This window comes from Panthera tigris, chromosome A2, assembly GCF_018350195.1.
Source record: "Panthera tigris isolate Pti1 chromosome A2, P.tigris_Pti1_mat1.1, whole genome shotgun sequence".
Taxonomy (NCBI): domain Eukaryota; kingdom Metazoa; phylum Chordata; class Mammalia; order Carnivora; family Felidae; genus Panthera; species Panthera tigris.
In genome coordinates this window covers 138477876-138503763 of record NC_056661.1, presented here as the reverse complement: position 1 = coordinate 138503763, position 25888 = coordinate 138477876, and the positions used below count along the sequence as shown (strand labels likewise).

Sequence of the window (25888 nt, the reverse complement as noted above, 5' to 3'; positions counted from 1 at the left end):
GTCTTCCCAATGTAGCTCTTCCAAAAGTTCCAAGTCTGCCTCTTAATCTTCCACAGATTCCTAGCTTTTCTACTCCTTCGTGGATGGCTTCTTTATATGAGTCCACGTGTGTATTCCTCACTTATTTCCTGGTGGTGTGTGAGCTAGTGCATGGCCTGGGCTGTGTTCTGTGCACATGTGTTTAGATTGCATGGCATTTATCATCGTTGGTTGAGGGACACTATGTTTTGGTTTTGTTTGAGTTTTTAAGCTATTAAGCTAAGCTTAGCATAGCGATGATAAATGATGCAGTTTTGTTTTGTTTTTTTAACACTCACTGGATTGGTGTAGCCTGTATGTAATCTGTTGGTCCGAGGTCATTTTGCGACCCAGGTTGTAGACTCCAGCCTAAATCATAGAGTCCAGGCAATCAATGTGGTACCAGTATGTCTAGGAACCTTAGTTGGCTCCAGCTTTGTTACTTCCCACATAGGTTCTCTTGCACATGTAGAAAACCATTGTAAGAACAGTTTCAAGAATATAATCCTTTTTTCTTAGTCTCACTTTTAAAGAAATAATATTGTAGGTTGCAGAGAAGTGATTGTCCTTTATTTCCTAACACGAGCAAATTCTTCTTTTGTCCGTTCACATATCAGTTGATGTGACCCGTTATTTTTAAGTAATCTGTGTATCTTTAAAAACTGTATTTATTAACTCCACCTTGTGATAAGCCTACCTATTGCAGATTTGGTAACTAAGGGTCATTAAAACGAAAAGGACACAGGCTTTGAAATTGAGCAGCACTGAATTTAGACCCTTGCTTGTTATTCATTAAGTTCTCTCCTACCCTCAGTTTCCTCAACTCTGAAATGGTTATGATACATAATTTAAAGACATTTTTGTGAGAAGAAAAGGGGGGAGAAAACTATGAAAAGTTCCCGGCACACCCTAGGCTGTCAATCATAATAACTACTCCTATTCTATATTATGATTTTATTGTCATTATTACTGTCATCGGTCATCATTATTCATGATTGTATAGTTTTCAAAAATATGAGCCTCATAGGCAACAGATGAACTCAATAATAGTCCATGTTTTGCCCAAGATCTCCCATGAAGTCAGCTAGAAAGAATAATACTAGAGGAAGAAAAATAGCTACCATTTATTGAGCATTTATTATGTCCCAGTTACAATGCCAAATCCTTTATCTCACTTAAGCCTTATAACAACCCTGTGAGGTAAATGTCATGGTCCCCGTTTTACAGTTAAGGAAACCAAGTCCTAAAGAAGGTAAGAAACAGAACCTGCCCGGGGTCTCACAGTGAGTGACAGAGGTGAGCTTCGAATTGAGGTCTGCCTGACAACCAAGCTCTCACTCCTCTCATTTATGTATCAGGCTTCCAGAGAATATACTAGCTAAGAACTTGTCCAGCATCCTGTGTGCCAGTCCTCCCACCACTGTTAAACCTGCTCCCGGTCAAGGCTGCATACGTTCAAGAAAAGAAAGACCAAGAAAGAAAAGAATAACTTGCAAGACAGCTTAGCAATACTTCTCTAAGTTAAACATCGTCACTGTGCCCGTGCTAATTATTAGGATATTGGGTTACATGTGAATCTTTATCAGGCAAATGCTTTGAGCACTTACGGTGTATAGAGTGGTGTGTGTGTGTGCTTGGCAATTATCTAGGAAGTATAATGAATCTAAGTTGATGTGTTTTTGTGCTTCTTAATACTGTTTCATAATTTCACTCCTCTTCTTCCTCATCCCTCATCTGTTTCCCCCCCTTGATTTTCACCAAGAACACCATTGTGGGCATTACCTTGAGAAATTTAGATTTTTTTGTCATTATTATTTTATTAGCTTTGAGGTATGTCTGAAACCTGAATCTCATTATTGGAAGCCCCTTTTTAAAATGACCCTCAGGACACGAGTCAGGACAGACTGTGGCTTTGTAAATAAAGTGCTCATATTTTCATCATTCTGGATAAATAAAAAAATATGGTATACAAGTTAGTCACTATTATCTTTTCCTGCTAGGATTATCAACATTAGGCTCTTCAGCAGGGTGCTCCGAATTACTTATTAATGTTATGATGTAATCACAACTAGTTGTTTTTTTTTTTTTTTTTTATTTGCAGGGGGAGGGGAGGAGGGAGTTGTTAAAGATTTTATTTTTATTTTTTTAAGTAATCTCTATTCCCAATGTCAGACTTGAACCCACGACCCCAAGATTAAGAGTTGCATGCTCCACTGACTGAGCCAGGCCAGGTGCCAGTTTTTTTTAACTTTTGTTATAAAGCATTAAATACCGCCCGAATCATTCCATTTCATATATATAAGGAATTAAAAGTACAACACAACTATGGCTTTAAAGGTACATCCTTATCTATTAATGTGTGTATCACCTTACAAGGTTCTCCTCCCCATCTTCCTTCTGGGTTTTTTTCAGCTCTAAAAGTAGATGCAGTAAGATAAGTTCCCTACTGGTGGTTTTAGGAAATTATCTCAGAATCCATTATTCACATTTGAATTCTTTGATCTGTTAATAATACTTTCAGAATAGGTCACTGATTAGAAATAATTTTAAAATGAAAAAGTTCTGAGTAAATTGCAAGGTATATATTCCAGCTCAAGAGAAAACCTATTTACATTTTTTTATCTAAGTATAACAAACACTTGTTACCATAATTACATTTCCAATTAAGCACACTTAGTATTCTAGAGTCTTACCATAGCATCAAAGAACAGTACATATATCCATACTCTCTGTAAAGATTTGTTATATGTTATGAGAAAGTCCATTTTCAATAGAATTCCACCTTCACTATTTCAGAGTTTGTCTTGATGGTGGTTTTTGTTGTTTTGTTATGCTGTGAAGAATACATTCATGTTGCAAATAGCTACTTATATTTCTCCAAAGTAAATAATGATAAGTAGTAGGTTTGCTTCTTTAACCAATTGTATTCAATTACTTTTAAAATCTAGGTCCTCTAATTTACCGCATTGTATACTATGGATATATAGGAGGATTTTGCCTGGTCATTTTTTCCTCTTATTTTTATTCTATATATGGCAAAAGGGAGAAATAAGTATGGTGTTTTTTCTCGCATTTTTCACATCAACATCAACATGGTTTGTCTGGTTCTTTTGATTGATGGTAGTTTGGGGGCACTGATATTTAAGGTGTGAAGAGATATTGAGTAAAGAGGTGGCATCAGGGCTTTGCTGCGATTCTCCCTTTGAGAATTAACTCTGGGCACATGTTGGCTAGGCAAGGAGACCATGAGGAATTACAGGCAGACTGGGAGAAGAAACACAAAGTAGGCTGATAATGCAGGAAAGCTGCTGAGGTGCAGGTGGTGGAGGCAAATGAGCATTTAATCAGCCAGAGAAGGAGGTGATTTTTTTAAGCCAACTAATTAAGATATATTTATCCAAACAAAATGGGTATTTAAAAGAATTTTATTTTTATAGGGGCACCTGCATGGCTCCGTCCATTAAGTGTCCAACTTTGGCTCAGGTCGTGATCTCACAGTTCACGAGTCTAAGCCCCACATCAGGTTCTGGGCTGACCGCTCAGAGCCTGGAGCCTGGTTCGGATTCTGTGTCCCTCTCTCTCTCTGCCCTTCCCCCTCTCACACTCTGTCTCTCTCTCAAAAATAAATAAACGTTTAAAAATATATAAAAGAATTTTACTTTTATAAAAGTTTTCTGCTGTGCTTTTGTGAAAAATTATTTTATTTCTCTGATTTTCTTTTGCACACCCAAAACAGAACTTTTAGGTTAGTATATGTGAAACATTTATGGGAAAGCTGAGGAGAAATGAATCACACAGGGGCTTTTCTCTCCTTTAATTCTTAAGTTTCAGTGTGTTTTAACATAGGACCATTTTACTCTCAAAGCATCTGTTTCCTTATTAGGCTATATACTTGCATAATGGAAAGGAGTACTATTACCCTTTGCCCAAATGTTATATGTACTTTGATACGAATTACTTTCCTACACGGGGTGAAGCTTCAGTCCTCTAAGTAACTTTGCCACAGCAGTGACCACAGAGCAGATCTATGCTCCACAGTTAGATGGATGGAATGATCTGAAATACGTGAATTGTTTCCCACTACAGAACACCCTGAATGTCATTTCTCTGTTAGACTGTATAGATACCTCGTACTGTTAGGTTGAATTATGAGCTAGAAAAGTCAAAAGGCATTTCAAAATGGGCATAATATTTGCCTCCCTTCCCAGCCTGTTATTCCACCGGCAGTACCTGTTTCACCTTTACCCATAATTGAGAAATTTAAGGATCTTGTATACTACATATGTGTCTGTAGACACACAGAAGCCATTATGATGGCAAAGACACATACATAGGCATGAGCAGAAGAGTAAAGATTCCAGTTGCTGTCATATGGGTTCTCTTATGTAAAACATACTTTTCGGAATTTCTAGGAGGAAGCATTTATGAATTTTATCTTTATCTTAAAGATTGGTAAAAAGCATTTGAAATGTTCTTCCCTGTTCAATCTGATTTCTTTTCCTTAGTGAAGTACCCTTATCCATTCTACCCCTTTCTATGAAACTTTACTACTAGATTCATTTCTATTTTGTTTTGGGTGTTTTGCCTTACCTTATTAAGAAGTGAAAAGGAAGAGATTTAGAAGGTTGAATAAAGAAAATACCAATGATTAAGGAATTTACCTGCTATTTTTTTTTTAACTAATGGCTATTGATACAGAAAGGAAATCACAATGTATTGTTGATCCTCATAGCTAACCATGGCCATTAATGATGCTCTTCGTGTTTCCTTTTTCTTCTAGCAATGGCTCAGCAACATCAGAAGACCTTTTTTGGAAACTTGATGCACTGCAAATGTTTGTCTTTGATCTCCACTGGCCAGAACAAGAATTTGCCCACCACTTAGAGCAAAGACTTAAACTAATGGCCAGTGATATGATAGAGGCCTGTGTCAAAAGGTAGACCTGTGTTTTCAAGTCGCTGCTTAGTATGCCAGCAGCCAAAGTGGCACTTTTCACCAAGCACCTGTTATATAATTGTCACAAGGGAAGGTTTCGTTATGTACTGCTATTACAAAATTTAATGGACATGAGGTTCTCAGACCTAAATTCTGGGGACTCCTGTAACTGACAGGCTTGACCTGAGACATTTTTTTAGGCCTCCTAACCATTGCCCTCATCAGTGGCATCCGTACTATATTAATCATTTCTGTTGTGCTTATTGTTGTCTCTCTGGGAATACTGTGCTTTAAATTCCCAAGGCAGTACTTCCGGAGACATACGGAAAAGGTCTGTTAACTACTTTATGCATGATGCACTGTGTCTGTACGCCGTGAAATGGCCTGGCAAACTCCAATTATGCTCAGTGCCATTGATTCTTCCGTCTTCTCGTGTCTCTGTCAGTATCAAATGAGTTCCAAGTATCCATTTACATTCTCCAGAATTTAACCAGAAATAAACTATGAGGCTTTGGATTCTTCCAAATGTGCTTCCTTTTTTTCTTTTTTTCTTTTTTTTTCTTTTTTTTTTTTTTTTTTTTTTTTTTTTTTTTTTTTTTTTTTTTTTTTACATTTCCTACAAAATCAGCATCATACCTCTCATTAGCCAAGCCTTGTCTTTCCCATTGCCCTTATTCATGACACATATAAGGGCAATGTGGGCAGCATATTGGAAGAAACACTGGTTGGAGCGATTGAATAATCCTGAATTCTTCAAAGGAAGATCAATCCTGCCTTTAGAATAAGGTTTAATGGCTTCCTAAGGCAAGGCCATGAATTAGATTATTTAATGTTTAAAAAATCATGTTTGTCATATGTGATTCTGATGTCTCAACGTTATGGAGGTTCTCTGGATACTTTAGGAAAAATAAAATTCCAAATTGCCTGTTCCACAGTTTCTTTCAAGCAGCTATCTACAATTATGGGTATTTGAAAGAAAACCTAAGTGATGACATTCATTATGATGTTTTAGAGTTTTCCAGACTTGTACATTTCTTTATTTGGTAAACTCTGATGCAGAGGATTTGTTCTGCTTTAATGCAGAGAAGTAAGTGGTTTTTTACTTGGAAATTAATCCAGGCAGTTAAGTAAAACTAAGACGTCTTTCCATTAAGAGTTATACGCTAGATGTAACAAATAGCTTCATTTGGGTAGAGATACTGTCTGCATGACTGCAAAAGCTCTGTGTAATATAAAATATCTCTGTGATCTCTCCTGTGAGACACCTGAGAAAGAAGAGCTTCCCATCCCCTAGCTCCCAAGCAATGCAACACTCTGTATTTGCATGTTTTAAATTAGCATCTTGTAGTGTTGATTTCACTTTTACTGAACAGGTGACACATAGTTCAGGATTACTTACTATGAATTCATGTTTTAATAACTAGAACAAGAACTGCATTTGAACTCAAGCTGCAAAAGGCAAGCAAAACAACTGACTTGCGCATTCCAGCTTCTGTGTGTACAATGTTCAATGTACTAGTCGATGCCAAAAAGCAAAGCGCCAAACTTTGTGCCCTGGATGGAGGACAAGAGGTAAGCGAACTGAGTGTCACATATGGATATGCAGCATGGGATACTGGATGCTGTTTCCAGAAGTCTCTGGTTTGATTAGACTAAAAGACCAAGGTCTCCAACAGAAGTGTTTGATCTTTTCTTTACTATAATAATGGAAGGCCCTTTATCCTTTGTTCATGTCAGTTTCTTCTTTTTTATATGAAGACTGCCTAAGATTTTACAAGTGGCCATTGAATTTCAGATACACCTTTTAACAGCTTAGGTGTTGTGTTTTTACATAAACCTTACTTTTCACAAGCAAATAAGAAAGCTAGAAAGCTACCTGCTTTGTTTATACAAATCTAGAGTATCCTGAGTTTGCATTCAAAAGACAAGGCACAGAGATAGCATATGAAATATTTTATTTATACAAAAGTTTCCATTTTTTTAAAGATCTGGTAGAAACATACTTTAAAAATTAGGCTTTTTTTTCGTTTTAATAAATATCCCATTGTTTCACTTCAATTCATGTTTTGTTTGGTTCTATGTTCAGAAACAGTTTATTTACCTTTGTGTTGAGAGTGGCGATTGGATGAAAATGGATCTATTTTTCTTAGATTATCTGTTTAAGTTGACATTTTGTTGCCTCTTTTCTCATTGTAATTACTTTTCATCATTTTTTTACTCTTCCCCTATGTTCGCCTTCATCATCTTTTTTTTTTTTTTCTCCATGGCATGATCCAGTTTGGTAGTCAATGGGTAAGTCTGATTTTTTGTTGTTGTTAAAGCACACTTTCATTTGAATTATTGTTTTTGTAAATGTACATTTTTCAGTTTTCATCTTTTCAAGTTAAAATAATGTAACTAATTCCATTTTCTTGTTTATGGTTTTTATATACATGTATAACACTAATGACTCACCATAACTTAGCAATACCCAGAAACACGTTAAAGTACACATACTTATACCTTAAATAATGTCAAGGGGAATGTTTCCTCCCTGTTAGGCTGCAGAAACACAAACTGCTTTTAGATTTTTAAGGATAAAATTATTTAAAATGAAATGAATTCACCCTCCTTTAAACAAAATTCTAAACAGATTCAGAAGCAGAGTGATTATAACTATTTTCAAGGTGCATATATCTGTAGTATGTACTTCCACTAATCCTAGAAAAATGTGGAGTTTGGGGCTTTGGATGACATAAAGTACATGTCAGGATACCTCTAAACTCGAAGACCAGGAGGCCATTCCTAAGGTCACTTCGTGCAGAAGAAGCCAATTGTGGATTTCAATAAGGTACATGCCCACCAGTGATACAGTCTTTCCTCCCACTCATAGCCTGGGAAGTAACCATCATCAGAGGCAGGTAAGAGGCAGACCTGGGTCAGGAGCCTTTCAGCTCCTCCCCGCTACACAAGGTTCTTGAGTTACCACCCAGAACCTCAGAGGGACATGATTTGAAAACTTATATGCCTGTATAATTGACTAGATATTACATAAATACATGTAAAATAGGGGTGCCTGGGTGGCTCAGTCAGTTGAGCGTCCGACTTTGGCTCAGGTCATGATCTCGCAGTCTGTGAGTTCGAGCCCCGCGTCAGGCTCTGTGCTGACAACTCAGAGCCTGGAGCCTGCTTGTGATTCTATGTCTCCCTCTCTCTCTGCCCCTCCCCTGCTCATGCTCTGTCTCTGTGTCAAAAATAAATAAAACATTAAAAAATAAAACAAAATAAAAATATGTAAAATATATATATATATATACATATATATATATGTATATATATATATATGTTTTGATAAGTCAGTGTTTTTGTGCTCTCTGGGTATGTTAAATCTTACAAGTCTTAAAGTTGCCACCTGGGAGTCTAGCTCAGGGTGAGTCTACTAGGTTAACGATTCTCATCCAAGCAGAAGGGCTTACGTAGCTCTGAAAAAGGATAAGAAGGCCCACTATTGGTGAATTTCATACTTATTTATCCCAGACATAGACATTAACTATTTGGCCATACTTTATGTGCATGCACACATATTTCATTCTTTGAGTAATTCAAGAGGAAAAAATACATTTCTTTTTTTTTTTTTTTTAATTTTTTTTCAACGTTTTTTATTTATTTTTGGGACAGAGAGAGACAGAGCATGAACGGGGGAGGGGCAGAGAGAGAGGGAGACACAGAATCGGAAACAGGCTCCAGGCTCCGAGCCATCAGCCCAGAGCCTGACGCGGGGCTCGAACTCACGGACCGCGAGATCGTGACCTGGCTGAAGTCGGTCGCTTAACCGACTGCGCCACCCAGGCGCCCAATACATTTCTAATACCATAGCATACAACCTTACAGCTGTATTAATATTATTATATAATATATTATAATAATTTATTATTTCTAATTATCTGAATGAGGAAGCAGCTGGCTTGGATATCAACAGCTCATCTCTACCTTTTCACATTTTTCAGTACTCAGATGTAAGCCTTTGATGGTATACGGTCTTAAGTCTTCATAAGCCCATCCATTTCTTATCAGGTTCATAGAATCATCTTGCCTCTTCCCATTAATATTGGATTTACCCATTTGTTTTTATTTTAACATACACAGCAGTACCTGACACATAATAGGCACTTAGTAATATTTGTTGAATGAGCAGACTGGTATGTTGTCACTACTTTAAAAATCCTCCCCTGTAAGAAACAACTTATTCCAGTACTAAAAAAGGAAAAACAGGCACATAGGCAGATGACAAAACATTGTTGCATTGTCAAATGATGTCTTATGTTAACAAGTAGATGGTTTTGAAGAGTAATCTGCTACTGTTCATTATATTTGCACCTGTACCTTCTCACCAGAGACAATTAGTTCCCCACAACTTTCACACAATTAATATAGTTCAAAATGTGCAGGTGTAAAACCCATTAGCAACTATGAAAAGTGGTAAACAAGAATTTCAGTGCAGAAGAAGGATTTTATACTTTGCTTTTAATCACCAGTAAACAGACCCACATAACTGCACAGGCTTTTCCCTCTCTGTGCTTGAGATAAGTTTTGGAATTGTTGCAAATTAGCAAATACATTACCTGCATAGGTGAACCAGTGGACCCCATTCTGTAGTAAGCAACAAATTAAAAACTCAATTATTGCACAATCTGGAACCTTGTGAAATATATACTTACACATAGGTAAACCTAGTAGAAAGATTTTTCTAACTTTTAGGGAATTGCCTCGCCAAAGTCCCCAGTAAATTTGTTATATGCCGCTGCTGAGATAAGACCTTCTCAGCTCCTTTCCCACAAGGCAGTGCCTTCTGTGCTCCTAAGTGATGATTCTGTTTTCTCACGTGGCACATGATGATGCAAACGTGCTCAACCGCAGCCCAGAATGGTGTTTAATGGAGTCATTAGTGAGCGAATGATCCACTCATGTGACAGCTATGCATAATGAGTCAGCAGTCTGAGGCCAGTTCCTGAGGGACAGATGTTGAGATCACAAAACCACCAGTGTTTAGAAATCTTCACTCTCCATAAACTGCCTGGGTCTTAGTCCTCAGTGCCGCTGTGTCGGATGGCCCATCCATTGAGGATGAAAGCACATTAATGGAGGCTACTTGTGCAGGATTTGTTCTCAGCTACAGTAAAATGTTTCCATTTCCAGAACGAACAATCCAATACCTTTCAAATTCTTCCCAAGAGAAGGACAAAATCTTTTAAGAATGCTGATCGTACTGGCATTTGATTAGTCTTCATTTCTTGTGTGCTTACCTTAACAACAGTCAGGTGAAATGATGATATTTACCTAAGTGTAGGGAGACCAGGATTTCAGACCCTTGCCTGATCTCTGAATTCCCTGGGCTCCATGAAGTAAGAATTCTGTAAAGGTTAATTTTAATCTAAAGTCAGAGTCATCTGCTGGAGAAGCAGGGCACATACACTTCATTTTTCAGGGCAGATGTAGGGAGAATTATTCTAAGAAGTGAGCTGTAATTTGCCAGAACCCCGGTATGTTAGGACTAGTGATCCAACTTGAAATATTCTGATAGAAATTTTATAGGTTTTTATTGTTGCAGACCAAAAATTTGCAGATTTTTATCAAAAATTCGGTCTGTTGGGGTGCCTGGGTGGCCCAGTGGGTTAAGCACTTGACTCTTGATTCCAGCTCAGGCCATGATCTCACACTTCTTGGGATTGAGCCCCGTGTAAGAGCTCTGCACTGGGATTCTCTCTCTCCCTCTCTCTACAGCCCTTCCCCACTTGCATGTGCGTATCACATCTCTCTCTCTCTTTCTTTCTCTCTCTCTCAAATAAACTTAAAACAATGTTTTTTTTTTAATTCAGTCGGTTAATGTAAATGAACTATCTACCAGTTTTAGGTTAGGTAATGTAAATGTCTATGCAAATAAATTCTGTTCTTATCTGTGATCTCTTGGTATGTTTGTGTTTGTCTCTGGAAGCTGTCTGGAGTCCCTGATGAATAACTCTTTCCAGCTAACCTTCTATCTCTATGTGGCATACGTGGGTTATTCTCTTTGCAGAACATATATATAAAATGTGAATTCTGAGGCTACCTGCCTAGTTCATGCAGACCACCTCTACCAATTGCGCAACTAGAGCAGATTCTGGAAGTTTTAATATTAGTGAAAGTTCAAGCTAATCAGATAAGTTTACAATAGCAAAATCTCATGTTATAAAGACCTAACAGACCTTATGCTATTTGGGTTTGCCCCTTGGGTAGTACATTTAATATACTTTTCTTCCTTTTTAATTTTTTGTTTCTCTTTCGCCTTCTCCTCCTCCCTCACTCCCTCCTTCTCTCACTGCTCTTGGCTAGATAAGATGTCAAAGAAAATAGCAATTTAAAGGTGTGTTTAATAGGAGAATTTGATGGCTCCTAGGGTCCATGGCTTTCCCTGCCTTTTGATAAAAAGGGTGTAAGGAACCTCCTTAGTGGCTCATCTCTTGATTTTAAGATGTGCCCAAATCGATCCAGTCTAAAAGTTTAACATGTAGAAACTCTACAGTTTTATATCCAATAGCCTTCTGATGGCATCTGATTACTTTTGAGTTAAAAAAAAAATGTAATATATGGGGCTCCTGAGTGGCTCAGTCTCTTAAGCATCCAACTCTTGATTTCAGCTCGTCGCGATCTCCCACTGGTAGGATAGAGCTCTGCATTGGGCTCTGCGCTCTGGGCCCAGCACAAAGCCTGCTTGGGATTCTCTCTCTCCCCCTCTCTCTCTGCCCCTCCTCTGCTCATACTTTCTCTCTCTCTCTCTCAAAAGAAACATTTAAACTTTTTAAAAAATTTTTTAAGGTTTATTCATTTTTCAGAGACAGAGGGAGACAGATCATGAGTCGGAGAAGGGCAGACAGAGAGGGAGACAGAATCTAAAGCAGGCTCCAGGCTCTGAGCTGTCAGCATGCAGCCCAACCCATGGACTCTGAGATCATGACCTGAGTTGAAGTCGAATGCTTAACCAACTGAACCACCCAGGTGCCCCTAAAAAATTGTTTGGGTGAAATATATGACAGAGGCACCTGGCTGGTCCAGTTGGTAGAACATGCAGCTCTTAGTCTGGGTGTTGTAAGTTCGAGTCCCCGGTTGGGTATAGAGATCACTTAAAAATAAAATCATTTTTAAAAAGTGAAATGTGGGGGCGTCCGACTTCAGCTCAGGTCATGATCTCACAGTCTGTGAGTTCGACCCCCGTGTCAGGCTCTGTGCTGACAGCTGGGAGCCTGGATCCTGCTTCAGATTCTGTGTCTCCCTCTCTCTCTGCCCCTCCCGTGCTCATGCTCTGTCTCTCTCTGTCTCAAAAATAAATAAAAATAATTTTTTAAAAATTTAAAAATAAATAAATAAATGAATAATGAAATGTGTAACAAACATAAACATATCAAGTATATATTTGACAATTTGGAACTGCTCAGAGGTCTGGGCACCTTGATCCCTACATGTTCTGTAGCACTTTCCAGGGAAGAGGGAGGTGAGAAGCTTAAAGCCCATCTCCCGTATCCCTTTCGGACTCTACCCCAAAGAGGAACCTCAGTCTGGTATTTCACTTCCTCCTGCTGCACAGATACAAATTTGGAGACAGAAGGATATGAAAAGAGAGTAGCAGGGAGGGAGAGCCAGGGCAGGGCTCATTTGCATAAGCTCCTCACACCAGGTCAGCTGTCCAGCTTCATGCGGAGCTGGGGGACCCTTTTTGTACCTGTGTCTGTAGGGGGCTTCCCAGCCATCTCAACTACCAGCCAGATTCTTGAAGCTCTTTCTCTTCTACTTTGTTTTTCTTTATTTTCTCCCCTTTCCTTTTCCTTCTCTTCAAGATGTTCTAAAAGTAAAAGAATCAACACTACTATAATAGAAATCTACCCTCTGTGTTTGTGTTCCAGTCGTCTCTGGGGAGCACAAGTTGGGGAATCTGTACGGCTTTCAGTCAGACAGACACATAATACTTCCCTGCATTAGGTGAAATACATGTCTGGAAAGCTCCATATTCATATGTGTGTGGTTAATTTTAGACCAGTTGTCAACACACCCACTTACACATGCAGAAAAGAAAATTCACGGGCTCCAAAATTATGCTTCGTTTATTATTTATGCTGGTAGATAACCACTTGTAACTGGCAGAGCCACTGGGGGAGAATCATTCCTATGTATTCCAAAGCAGAACTAAGTTGATGTTTTGTTGTGTGTGGAAACTTTGAGACATGTTTTCGGAAGAAAAAAATAGCTTTCAAAAACTTACATCTTAGGAAACCATTCAACCAGCAGCTGTTAAGTTGGTCTAATGTTTATACTGACCTGAGTACTTTTACTCTATGCATTATGTTAGCTGTTCCAAGAAGCCTTGAACCATCAAGATAGGGTTAGTCTTTACAAGTCACATTTTCTGTGAAGTGGCTATTGGGGACAATCGGCTGTCAGATAAATGCTTCTAAAGGAAGAATTAGTGTTTAAATGAATGTGCCTTCACACACTGCAGAAGCCGAAGCTCCTGCTAATTTAAGAATGCAACTCTCTAGTATTCTCTAAAGAAAGCAAAAAAAAAAAAAAAGAAAAAGAAAAAAAAAGAGGCTTTCAGGTTTATTTTAAATACATCTTTTTTATATTTACTTAAAGGCGTCTTTCTATGAGGAAACAGCGATAAAACTATGGGGAGTGAGTGCTGTTCCATTATACCTTTTATGGCCTATTAATTTGTTACCATCTATTCACCTTTGTTGATGAAATTTTAATTTTGCCCTTGCTTGAGCATATTGTAAGAATTGTATAAACTGCTACTCCCTGCACTGACAAAAACGGTCCTTTGAGGGGGAACAATTGGGAGCTCATTTTATTTCTAGAGCACATTTAAAATAACTTATGAATGAGAGTTGTCAGACACGAAATGCTGTATTAATTAAATCTTTTTCTAGTCTTTTTGCTTCTTCAGCTAAGCCAACCCTTTAGAAAAATACACGGCCACCTTCATTATAGAGAAGAAGACAAAAAGTACCCTTCACATTCCTCTGCCTGAATAAGAATAAGAACTCAATTCATCTATATAATAACCCCATTAGCTGCTTAACTCAACAGTGCACATGGGAAAATTTTCAAACCACAGTGTAAAAAGTGTTGATTGGGTGGATCATTTTCAAGGTTTTGTTCTTCTCGTGTTCAAAATGATCATTTTAAGTAAATCCGATATGTCCTAACCAGTAGCTTTAAAGCATTTCTGACTTAATGACAAAAGTTTCATGTCCACATCAACTAACGCATCTTTGTCTTTTAACATCCAGCAACAATACCATTCGAAGATAGATGAGTTGATTGACAACAGTGTAAAAGAAATCATTTCACTGCTAGTTTCAAAGGTAATGTATTATTTACTCACCTTTTTAAATCAAAGTCAAAGATATATTTTGCTGAGAGGTTGTAGAAATGTCTGTCTTGTGTTTCAAATACCTAAGTGAGAAATAGTAGTTCTAAAAATAGATGCAAGAACCGATCAGATTTTAAGAAGAGTTCTGAACCAAATTTGAACACTCTTTGTCAACAACTTTTGATGTTTTTGTTTGTTTGTTTACAATTCCTTTTGGCTTTTCTTGCAATTGTTGCCCTTTAAAAAATAACCGTGTCTTCCAGTAAGACCTATTATTTCACATTCATGTTCTCTTACGATCTATCTTATCTGTTTGGCTAATTTGAGTCGTCACCAGTCCTTGAATGTAGCCTGTTTGTTGTGACGACAGTGCTGAGGCTCTAGACTGGTCCCAGGCAGACAGAGAAAGCTGGCTGCCTGGACTCTGATGTTCTCCACTCCTGGGAAGGCTCCCACGATTTCCAGTGTGAGGCTCCAAACACCTTTGACAAAGGCTCTGGCCTTTAATTGTGTAAGTGGAGATGAAGCATAAATGAGTATTCCATCAAATGATTAGATGAATTAAAACCCCACTGAGGTGTAACAGACTTCCACGAGTGACACTTGAGATCTGGGTCTGCCAGGGGAAGACACAGAAAATGGAACTCAAGAGGGTAAGGAGCCAGAATGGACATGGTCCAGGGGCACATTCACATGAGCAGATGTAGCCCTTGCTCTTGCAAGGCCCTATCAAAGCACCTCAAATCAGACTTCATAGAACAATTGGAAGAATGTACAAAGAGCAAAGGAAAAAACACCCCTAACTTAATAAACCAAGAACATGCTACTTAGAAAATAGAGTGATGCCCAATAAGCATTAAATTTGTTAAACCTCATTAATAACTTAAAAAAATGAAGGAAAACTCGGGTGCCTGGGTAGCTCAGTCAGTTAAGCATCTGATTCTTGACTTCAGCTTAGGTCATTATCTCACTATTTGTGAGTTCAAGCCCTGCATCAGGTTCTGCACTGACAGTGTGGAGCCTGCTTGGGATTCTCTCTCCTTCTCTCTCTGTTCCTCCCTCTCTTGCTCTCTGAATGAATGAATGAATGAATGAATGAATGAATGAAAATAAACCTAAAAGAATGAAGAAAAATATACTATTTTTTCTAACTCGTTTTTAAGCTAACACTTGGTTTTAGAAAAGGTAAGCTGGGACACTCATATTTCCTGTCTATGGGAGTATAAATTGTTACAACCTTTGTAGAGATAGTTTGGAACTGTATGGAGTACTTTAATACCCTCTCACCTAATAATTATTTTTGCACTTTTTTCTGTGAAGAGAGATGCACAAAATGTATATACATTGATATGGTCACATTATGTTTAATGAAAAATTGGAAACAACTTTAATCTCTAACAGTAAGGGAAGGTGAAGTAAATTGTGGGACATCTATATTAAGAAACTATGTTTTCAGAGACTATTAGTGATAAAGGAAAGGTTTCATAATATAGTGTTAAGTGAAAATGAAAGCTTAGTATTTTAGAAATATAAAGTATGATACGAATTCTCATCACATAGAGAAAAGATGTTGACAAAATGTTGACAGAGCTTCTCTGAATGGTGAGATTATACTTGATATGGGGAGAGGAGTCTTCTTCAGGTTTTGTTTTGGTTTTTGTTGTTTTTGTTTTTTTTTTTTTGTATTTTCCAAATTCTTTGGTAGCAAGTCTTAAGATGGAAAGTAGCCACAAAGATGACTTTAGAATAGCACCACCCCTCCAGTTTGTTCTTGGTCTCCTGACTTCTTCTACCACAAGAATTCTCTATACCTCCACATACAACACACGCTCCCCAACAATAAGTAAGGGAAAAGGTTAACAGGGAAGCCATCCAGCAGGTGGTGGGAGAGGTGAACCCCTGGAGAACAAAGCTCCAGGGGAAGGACAGGGAGGTTTCCCTTCTCCCAGAAGCCTACGTGCTCCCCTCAGCCGCGTGCAGCCCTGCACGGACAGCCCACTGAAGTGAAATGTGCTTAACGTTGCAACTTCATTGTCTGTGACTCATCCGGGGAAATTTTACTCAGCTGGTATGGCCTCATCTTCACAGTTCTCCTGTGGAAGTTGTCTTTTGTGAGAAGGGGGCATAATGGAAGTCATTAAATTGCGTCGGGTGCCTGGGTGGCTCAGTTGGTTGAGGATCTGACTCTTGATTTCCGTTCAGATGACGATCTCACGGTTTAGTGAGTTCGAGCCCCACGTGGGCTCTGTGCTGACAGCGCGGAACCTGCTTGAGATTCTGCCCCCACACACACACACACAAAAAAAAAATAATAAATAAATTAATTAATTAATTAAAAAAACTTTAAAAAAAAACATAAATTGTGTGATAGCAAGCAGTTGGTAAAGGGTTAAATAGCAAGGAAAAGAGACTAGTTTGGGTTTTCTATTGGTGGGGAGTGGTGGGGAGAGGGTAGGAAAAGACACTAGTTTTCTCTTGGGGGCGCGGTAGGGGGAGGGTAGGGTAGAAAAAGAGACTAGTCTGTTGGTGGGGTCAGTGGTGGGGGAGGGTGACAGAGAAGGTAGGCAGGGCTCTGCATGCTTTTCTGGCAAAGTAAAAAAACTGTTTAATATCAGGTCTAGGTTTTTTTCTATGGATCTTTTCTCCTATAATCTAACAGTACTTATTAATAATCTTCAATTCTTTGGTTGAGAATTATAAAATAAACTGGCTTGACAGATTGAACCAGCCGTCTTAAGCTCCCACAGGAGATGACAATAAATGGTGGGTTTTTTCTTTCATTAAACAAAGACAGATAATCTGCAATACAGTTCTTAAATGTTAGCGTGCCAAAAAAAAATTACCTGAGATCTTGTTAAAATGTAGATTCCATGCCCTGCTTTCCAACAATTCTGAGTCAGAAGCTTGGGAAGAGGAGCAGGAATGTATGTGTGTAACCAGTCACCGTGGTAATTTTGATATAGAGGTTCAGTGAGCCAGACTTTGAGAACCACTGCTCTGATGAATCGCTATCCAGGCTATCCTGTGAAAGATCTTTAAACTTCAGTATAGTGTTTAAAAACAAAACAGCTTCTAAGATGGTGTGTTCACATTTGTTTTCTCTGAAGAAATGATATTTTAAAAGGAGGTATTTATGGGGATGCCTGGGTGGCTCAGTCCCTTAACAAGTATCTGACTTCAGGGGCACCTGGGTGGCTCAGTCGGTTAAGCATCCGACTTTGGCTCAGGTTATGATCTCGCAGCCATGAATTCGAGCCCCGCATCAGGCTCTGTGCTGACAGCTTGGACCCTGGAGCCTGCTTCAGATTCTGTGTCTCCCTTTCTCTGACCCTCCCCCGTTCATGCTCTGTCTCTGTCTCAAAAATAAATAAATGTAAAAAAAAATTTTTTTAAAACTGTGTCTGACCTCAGCTCAGGTCATGGTTCGTGACCATGGTTTTTTGTTTTTGTTTTTAATTTTTTTTAAGTTTATTTATTTTTGACAGAAACAGAGTGCAAGCATGAGCTGGGGAGGGGCAGAGAGAGAGGGAGACACAGAATCCGAAGCAGGCTCCAGGCTCTATGCTGTCAGCACAGAGCCCAATGCGGGGCTTGAACCCACGAACTGTGAGATCATGACCTGGGCCGAAGTCGGACACTTGACTGACTGAGCCACCCAGGCGCCCCCCCCCCTTTTTTTTTTTTTTTATCACCAAGGAGTGTCTTTATTCAGCATGAGCATGGTTCGTGAGTTTAAGCCTCACATCAGGCTCCCTGCTGTCAGCACAGAGCCTGCTTTGGATCCTCTGTCCTCCTCTCTCCACCTCTCCCCCATTTACTCTCTCTCTCAAAAACAAGCAAACATTTAAAAAAGAGGCATTTATGAAATACCTACTGTGAAACACCTACGGGATGGGTAGTCTATTTCACAGATAGAAACATAATCCTCAAAGTAGTTTAGTGAATTGACCACACACGTAATAAGTGAGAGTCCCGAATCAAACTTCTGAGCTTCAGATTCCTAATCCATTGTACCTACAGATTCCAGATCAGGAAATCAGTGAAAAGCAAAAATACCCTAAAACTTAAAATATGTTACTTCTAAATTAACTATCTTTACTTTACCCTGTCAAATTTCAAGAGTCATGTCCTAAACATTTTTACTTTATCCTAGCATGTTAATTAACTCAACATAAAGTAGATGAATAGAATAATGAATTCCTTGTGTTGTATTCCAAATGTTTCTTCCCATGTTTTAATTATTCTGTGCATATTGATAAATCTATTTGCTACATTTGGATAAATTAGAATCCTCCCTTCTTTTTACCTCCTCTCTTCAGTCACCTCCATATCCTTTTCTTATACTACACATCTTCACAAATGACTTGAGAATGAGCTAGGGCTCTCAGTCACGTGTATAACTCATCAGTACATGTCCCAATTGCATGCACATTTTACATACCTAGAAAAAAAAACTTGGTGTTCCCTCTCTGTGTCCTTTCTCTACCTAGCACCTAAATGCTGGTATTATTGGGTTTCCATCTCAGTCTTCTTTTGAACTCACTTCACAAATTTCTTTGACTTTCACACTTCTGACCTTATATACTAATGATTCCCAACTCTGTGCCCAAGAGGCAGAGTGGAATCATAATGAAAAGCCCAACTTCAGACCTGAGGATCCTAATGTCTTCATCCAAGAACAGTGGGAAGCCACCAAAGGGTTGGGGAGGCAGCGAGTAGGGATAAGGAATTAATCATATTTGCACTATAGGTAGATTCATTGAATTACCTGTAGCAAATAGGTTACAGAGAGGGTAGGATGGAGACTGTTAGGTTTGGTGTCTGGTGAACTAATTCGAAGACACTTGAGTGCTGTAGGCTGAATGTTTGTGTCCCCCCACCCAAATTCATATGTTGAAACTTAATAATCTCTAAGATGATGGTATTAGGAGGTGGGGCCTTTGGGAGGTAATTAGGTCATGAGGATAGAGGTCTCATGAACAGGATTAGTGCCCTTATTTTAAAAAGAGAAAAAAGAAAAAAACAAAACACCCCACAGAGTTCCGTAGCCCCTTCTGCCACACAAAAACACAGCCAAAGACATCATCTTTGAACCAGGAAGTGGATTTTTACCAGACACCAAGTATACCTCCACCTTGTTTGTGGACATCTCAGTCTCCAGAACTGAGCAAAAATTGTTCATTGTTTATAAGTCACCCAGTCCAGAGCATTCTGTTATAGCAGACCCAGGGTTAGTATCGGGGAAAGGAAAACCAACCCTAAGGATGGTTCCTAGGTTTAGGGCTTGAAGCACAGGATGGATGTTGAGGCCATCGACTAATGCAGGGTGCCTGAAAGAGGAATGGATTTTGAGAGAAAGACCACGATGTCAGTATTGGACATGTTGAGACTGAGCTGCCTTTGAGAGATCTGAAGGACGAGAGATCAAGGAGACGTTCACGTAATAGTTGGGTCTGGAATTCAGAGAAGGCGTATGGAACCAAATGTGGTTATAAGATTTCAACCATTGGAAATGATTCTATGTCAGTGGCTACTATTCTTAGGCAGATTTTGCATAACTGGAGACCCTATGGAGAAATGAAAGTCAACCTTAAAGGGGGAAAAAATAAATAAAGATGCTTCTACCCAAAAAGGGACTTAGATCGTTTTTAGTGAGGGAAAAAAAAAGTGACAGGAACATTGAATCTTGCCAAGGAAAGGAAACAAAAAATGTTGTATTTATTGCCACCCTATATTAATTAAGTTGCCTTAATTGTGGGATAGTCAGAAGATCTGAACTCTGCTCCTGTTTCTTCGTGTTACCATCTGGGTCTTCCTACACAACTTAATTTCCTCATCAAAAAAGCATGAGTATTAGATCAAAAAAAATATATTATCTATAGCCTTTTGTCAGTCTAAAACAAAATCCTTATATAGAGTTCTTTATAGAAGCCTCTGGGGGCCCGCATCTTTTCTCCCCAGGTGGTAGGGTCACGTAGGACACACAGTGCTACAGTTGGAACCCTGAGACCCTCTAGCCTGGGATTTTCAAACATTTTTATAATGTTATAAGACACATTTGATGTTCTCAAGTGTATGTTGGGTAGCCCCCTAAAGTACAACACTGATCAGAGCAAAGGTGCTCTGATTGAAGAGGGAGAGGAGGCCTACATCTCCACTTACGGGGCTCCATCTCCCAAGGCAAGCCTGATCACCAGGGCTTGCCCCAGAGTCCAGTCCCCTTGTTCACAGTTGAGGAAACAGAGGCCCAGGTTCACATGGTAGGTAGCTGTGGAGCCAGGACTTGATCCTCATGGTCCCTAGGCCCGTCACCTTTCCACAGCACTGCACAGAATTCAGCAAGAGCAGAGAGGAAAAGAATGGGTGTTTCACCTCCCAGGCTTCTGGTGTGCCCTCTATGTCTGGGTTGTACTGACCAGCCTGTGTCCCTTCTTTGACAGGCATACATGCTGTGGGACCGGCATGGGCAGGTAGAGGAGAATGGAATTTATTGTGTGTAATATGAGAATGCTGAAGAAAACCTGTGAGAGATGAGAGAAGGAAGTGCTCGGGGGAAATGGTTAACAGAGCAAAGAATGAGAAAATGACCACTCCCATAATGCACTCTGGTAACAGAGCTCAGTAAATTCTGGGTATGAAGTAAAAGAGCAGAGTAATCTATTCAACTTCCTAAATCCTCAATTATTGCAAAACGGGATATAGGAAAGAAGATACACTGCCTCACTGAGTTCATATAGCTATAAATGTGTCGGTGTAAATATATATGTACACACCCTTGTTCTTTCTGACAACCTAGAATGTTTTTGCCTGAATTTCTCTTAATAATAAGATGAGCAGAGGATACATCAAACCTGACTACCTAGATTCTGTAATTAAAGTATCTCACCAACTCAACCTAAGATTAATTTGATTAAATTTACTCATTCAGATCAAGGCTATATATTCAGAAGACACCTGTTCAAAAACAAGTATATGCCTGAAAGGTTTCTTAGGAGCCATCAGGAGAGAGGAAATACAAAATGTGATGGGTCACTCTGTTTGTGGGGCAAGGGTAAAGGAGAGAAGTGTGTGCTGAGTGTGCCATTTTGGAAATTGTCTTAGATATTTTGTGGAATGAGGTATGTTACAAATAAATACTTGCCGTCAGATACTAGATCTCCTTGCTCAGGGGTATCATGCTGTATCTTTCTGTGTCATCCCAATTTTAGTATACATGCTGCCAAAGCGATCACTCGAATACTGTCCATCCTTGACACAGATGTGGAAAATCTGGAAAGACCCTTTGGAAGTCCACTGGAACAAATGTTCAGAGAAATGGATTCACAGTTGGAGAAAAGTGACTGAGGGAGGGACAATTGCATTGTATCATAACATTAACATTCTGAGTCGGGGAAGAAACCACTCTGTGGTATTCTGGTTCCCTGGGGATGTTTAACAAGACTGGCTAGTCCTGATCTTACCAAATAAATATAAAACATCTGCTAATAGATATCTCCAGCACCACTAACCCTCGCCCCCGTCCCCACCACCAAAAGAAAAGGAAAGAACTTAGTTTTTCACAATGAGTCTTACTTGGATGAATCTCTTCTCTGTGGAAGATGTTACAATTTGCAGAGCAGATGATGTGAATATCCCTTATTTATTTCACGAAATATAGCTGAAAAAACGAGAACTGTGTTTTGAACCCACCAATCTATAGCTGGAATCCTCCCAATAACTTTTTAGAATTTGTGGTCTACTTTCCGTACACATGGGAAAATGAATCTTATACCCTGTTAAAATTCAACAGGAAATTGAAACCAACATGCCTTGTGGCACACTTCATGTTTCATTCTACTAGTTATTTCAAAGTGCTTTTCATCTTTAATTTCCTTGAGAGTGTGCTTGTGAGGCAAAGTTGGTAATTACCCAGACAGACTTTAGGTGTTAAATATTATTCAAACAAACCCAGTAAATGGCATCTACAATAAAGAGCAGGGAAACAAAGAGATTACAGTGTTTCATTCCAACCCAACACCCTCAGGAGAACAGAGAGCACAAGGCAAACCCCTAAGTGTTTATATACTCCCTGAGCTGTACTGAGAAAGTTCACAGGAAGCAGTTAAAGACACAGCAACTAAACCCAGCATTTAACTGGATTTCTTTGGAATCTTGCTGTTTTGTGCAATTAACAGCCAGACGGAAAATATATCATTATTAGTCAATCCTGATTTTAATAGAGTTTGATTTCTAAGGCAGCTCTTCTACCACATATGTCTCGTAGAAATCTCACAAAGACAGCCTTCCTGTAGGAACTGTATGGCTGGGCTGGTTGATCCCGGTGGTGCAGATGCTGTTCACTGCCATGTAAGCACATAAAGGTCCCCACTGTATTATGCCTCCCCAAGGACTATTTGGGGTAGAGAGGAACTCAAGGAGACACTGTCCGCTATTGTTAAAATGGAGGCAAAGAATGTTGTGAAATGCATGCAACAGCCAACCGGTCCTTATGTAGAATTTACACGGTTACAACCCAGGCTTGGTTCTCACCAGAGATGGTGAGGCACACAGGCTGCCAGATGCTGCAGTGGGGAACCTTTTGCCCTAAAACCATCCACCAGTAGGCTTCCCTGAGTGTCATTTTATCTAACCCTCCATTTCTGCCCTCCTGAGATCAGCTCCTGTGCCACCTTGTAAATGAAACTTACCCAATGTCCTCCAATTAAAAGCCATGCTTTCCCTCCTCCTGTTTCAGTTATTACACTGTTTGCCCATCTTTGCTGGACCTTAAAACTTTCTGCCTGTCTCTTCCACTAGTCTGTGTGTTCTTGAAAGGAAAGGTCTGAGACTCCTATTGTCTGCATTTTGCACATTAGGTACTCAATAATAACAGAATGACATTTATTGAATACTTGTATGCTGAGCACATTACTTATTTAATACTTACAACTGTCTAATGGTAATGAACATGGGCTTTGGAGCCAGACCACCTATGTTCAAAGCGTCCTTCCTCTGCTGTCAGCCAAATGACCTTAAAGCAGATGGGATTTTAATGCAGGTCGTCTGATTTACAGCTTCAAATCTGTTCTGCCTCAGTAGGTATCTTTAAATTGAATTAGACCCATTCACTGGTAACCAAACTCATTATTACTCCTTATCCCTAAACAATCCTAAGGCTACGCCCATTACCCTGTGACTTATCACACATTTCTAGACCTGTATAATGGATAGTTTTAGCTAATCATATCAATAATATTAATTCTTTGCATTTCTTTAGTATTTTGCTGTTTTTACAGTTCCTGCACATAAAATATCTCAAACGATCTTCACTGATCCTTCTAAGATGGACATGATGGCTGCCGTTTTCTTTCCCTCTCTGACCGATGAGTCTAAAGCTAGAGAAGCTCATGGCTTGACTGTTGTCGTGTAGCCAGAGATTGGCGTGGCTACAACTTGAACTAAGATCTTCTAAATCCATCCACAGGCGTCTTGCCTCTACCTTGCCTTGTCCCTCAGCACCACCCATGTGTGTCCACGTATACCCGCTCGAGGGTACCAAGAACCAGGTGCCGTGCTAGAGCCTTCACTGGCTCAGGTTGTCTGGTAACCATAGCAATTGTCGCTCTGCTCTCCTCATGGCAAATGAGATCACCTGGCACACACTGGCTTTCTCAAGATTGGAGTTAGAAGAGATGAAGCATTTTCCACAGAGGGCCATTAAGTTTGGAATTCCCTTCCCCTGGTTTGACATAAGCCTGGAGTATTGGTCTTCTGGGTCTTTGCAAACCACATCAAGTTGAGTTAGCCAACTGTGATTGGTAAGAAATCCTAATGGGCAGGAAGAAAGTGCTAAATTGACTTTTAGTAGTTGTGAGCAATTTGTAATTTTGTGTTTTTTGCTGTCTGTATCCCTTAGGATAACTAACGAACCATACATAATTTTCATTCTTTAAAAATAAAATTTTAGTCAGCAGTTTGCATGGTTTTGTTTCTGTGTTCTTACATCATGTCGCACATGATGTGATGGGGAAACCTATAGGGAAGTTTTTGTTTCTTTTGCATAAACTATTTTGCAGTAATTGACCAACCATAGAGAAAAAATTATCTCCTGTGCACTCTCGGTGAGTTCTCTGGTCACCAGAGACCAATAAGCTGTGTCCCTAGAACTATTATCACTTTGTTGAAGAAGCTGCTATGTGAACAAAAACCAGCCTTCGTTAATTTCCCTTTTCGTATTTAAAAAACCTTGTCAGTATTTTCCCTTTGGGAGTTTATAATTTGTCAATAGTGCATATTATTTTAGTTCTAAAGAGGAAACTTGCAGGGCAGTATATTCTTAACTAATTTCTTTATCTTCTTGCCAGATTTTAATGTTGCCACTCGCTGAAATATAATTCCCTACATTTTTAATCATATTATGGTATATACATCTTTTCACTTCATAGAAATATAAAATTTTAGAAATGTACAACACTTGTCAGGCAAATTTAATTTGTCACACACACACACACACACACACACACACACACACACACACAGACACACACACTTTAACTGATGGGGGAACTGATTGATGCAGTAGTTGGCCTGAGCCCACAGAGTAGTCAGTATAGGAATCAGACTATATAAGCTCAGCCTAGTACTCTTTACCTTGCCGCCTGCAGTGTGTTTATCTGTTCTAGCTCTCCAGCGGCTTTGTAAGCTTCTGAAAGCAGGTTTGATCCTTGTATGTCCCAATTAGAACTGCTTGGTTAATGCCTGTTAACTGATATCAGACTTGATTGCAGTGTTACAAGAGCCTCAGAGGTTACACATGTCTTTCATTATCTGGTCTTTATTCATCCTCTTCTATAGATAGAAAAAGTTGGGGAATGGTCAAGTGATTTACAATAGAAAAGAATTTGATTAAACTTCACCATCATTGCTTCCACACATCTATATTGAAGTTTAAAGTTGTTTTAAGGAACAGTCTAAGGAATTTCAAGTTATTTATTAATGGTTTAAGTTATCTCACATGTTTAGTGACCAGACTGCTATTACATGTTATCCTTTGTTGTTAAAAAACAAAAACAAACCTTGTGTATTATTTCCAGCAATGGAAAAGGACCTTTGAGCCCATCTTCAAAATGAAAGAGTAATCTAACAAGTCAACACCACCACTTCAATGTGCATTTTTGTGCCGTGGGAGAAGTTGGTCTTGGGATTGTTTGCCCTGTTATTATTTTGAAATATTCTAGATACTCACTGTAAACAATTACAGTTTGTTTCAGTGTTGGAAGGGGTGTTGTCTAAGCTGTCAAGATATGATGAAGGCACTTTCTTTTCATCCATCCTGTCATTCACTGTAAGTATTTGAGTTCTCTTGTCTTTTGACTGTTGTCACAGTACTTATCTAACAGTTCAGAAAATAATTCTCATAATCATCTCTTTTCCACTTAAGGTGAAAGCAGCTGCAAAATATGTTGATGTTCCAGTAAGTATTTTTCCATTTGTTTTTAAGAAAGAAAAAAAAAAAATATATATATATATATATATGTGTGTGTGTGTGTATATGTGTATATATACATATAC

At 39.0% G+C, this 25888-nt stretch overlaps 1 protein-coding gene across 8 annotated transcripts in view; it reads left to right on the top strand.

Annotated features, from left to right (window-relative positions):
* CADPS2 (calcium dependent secretion activator 2) overlaps positions 1-25888 on the top strand; it is a 539410-nt gene that overhangs the window by 473732 nt on the left and 39790 nt on the right. For 7 of the 8 annotated variants that reach the window (XM_042970882.1, XM_042970892.1, XM_042970916.1 and 4 more), the window contains 6 exons: positions 4799-4954; positions 6378-6525; positions 7231-7245; positions 14256-14330; positions 25578-25661; positions 25758-25790. In XM_042970882.1, the coding sequence (XP_042826816.1) occupies positions 4799-4954; positions 6378-6525; positions 7231-7245; positions 14256-14330; positions 25578-25661; positions 25758-25790 (511 nt within the window). The remainder of the gene's footprint in view (positions 1-4798; positions 4955-6377; positions 6526-7230; positions 7246-14255; positions 14331-25577; positions 25662-25757; positions 25791-25888) is intronic. The other variant, XM_042970898.1, reaches the window with a different exon arrangement.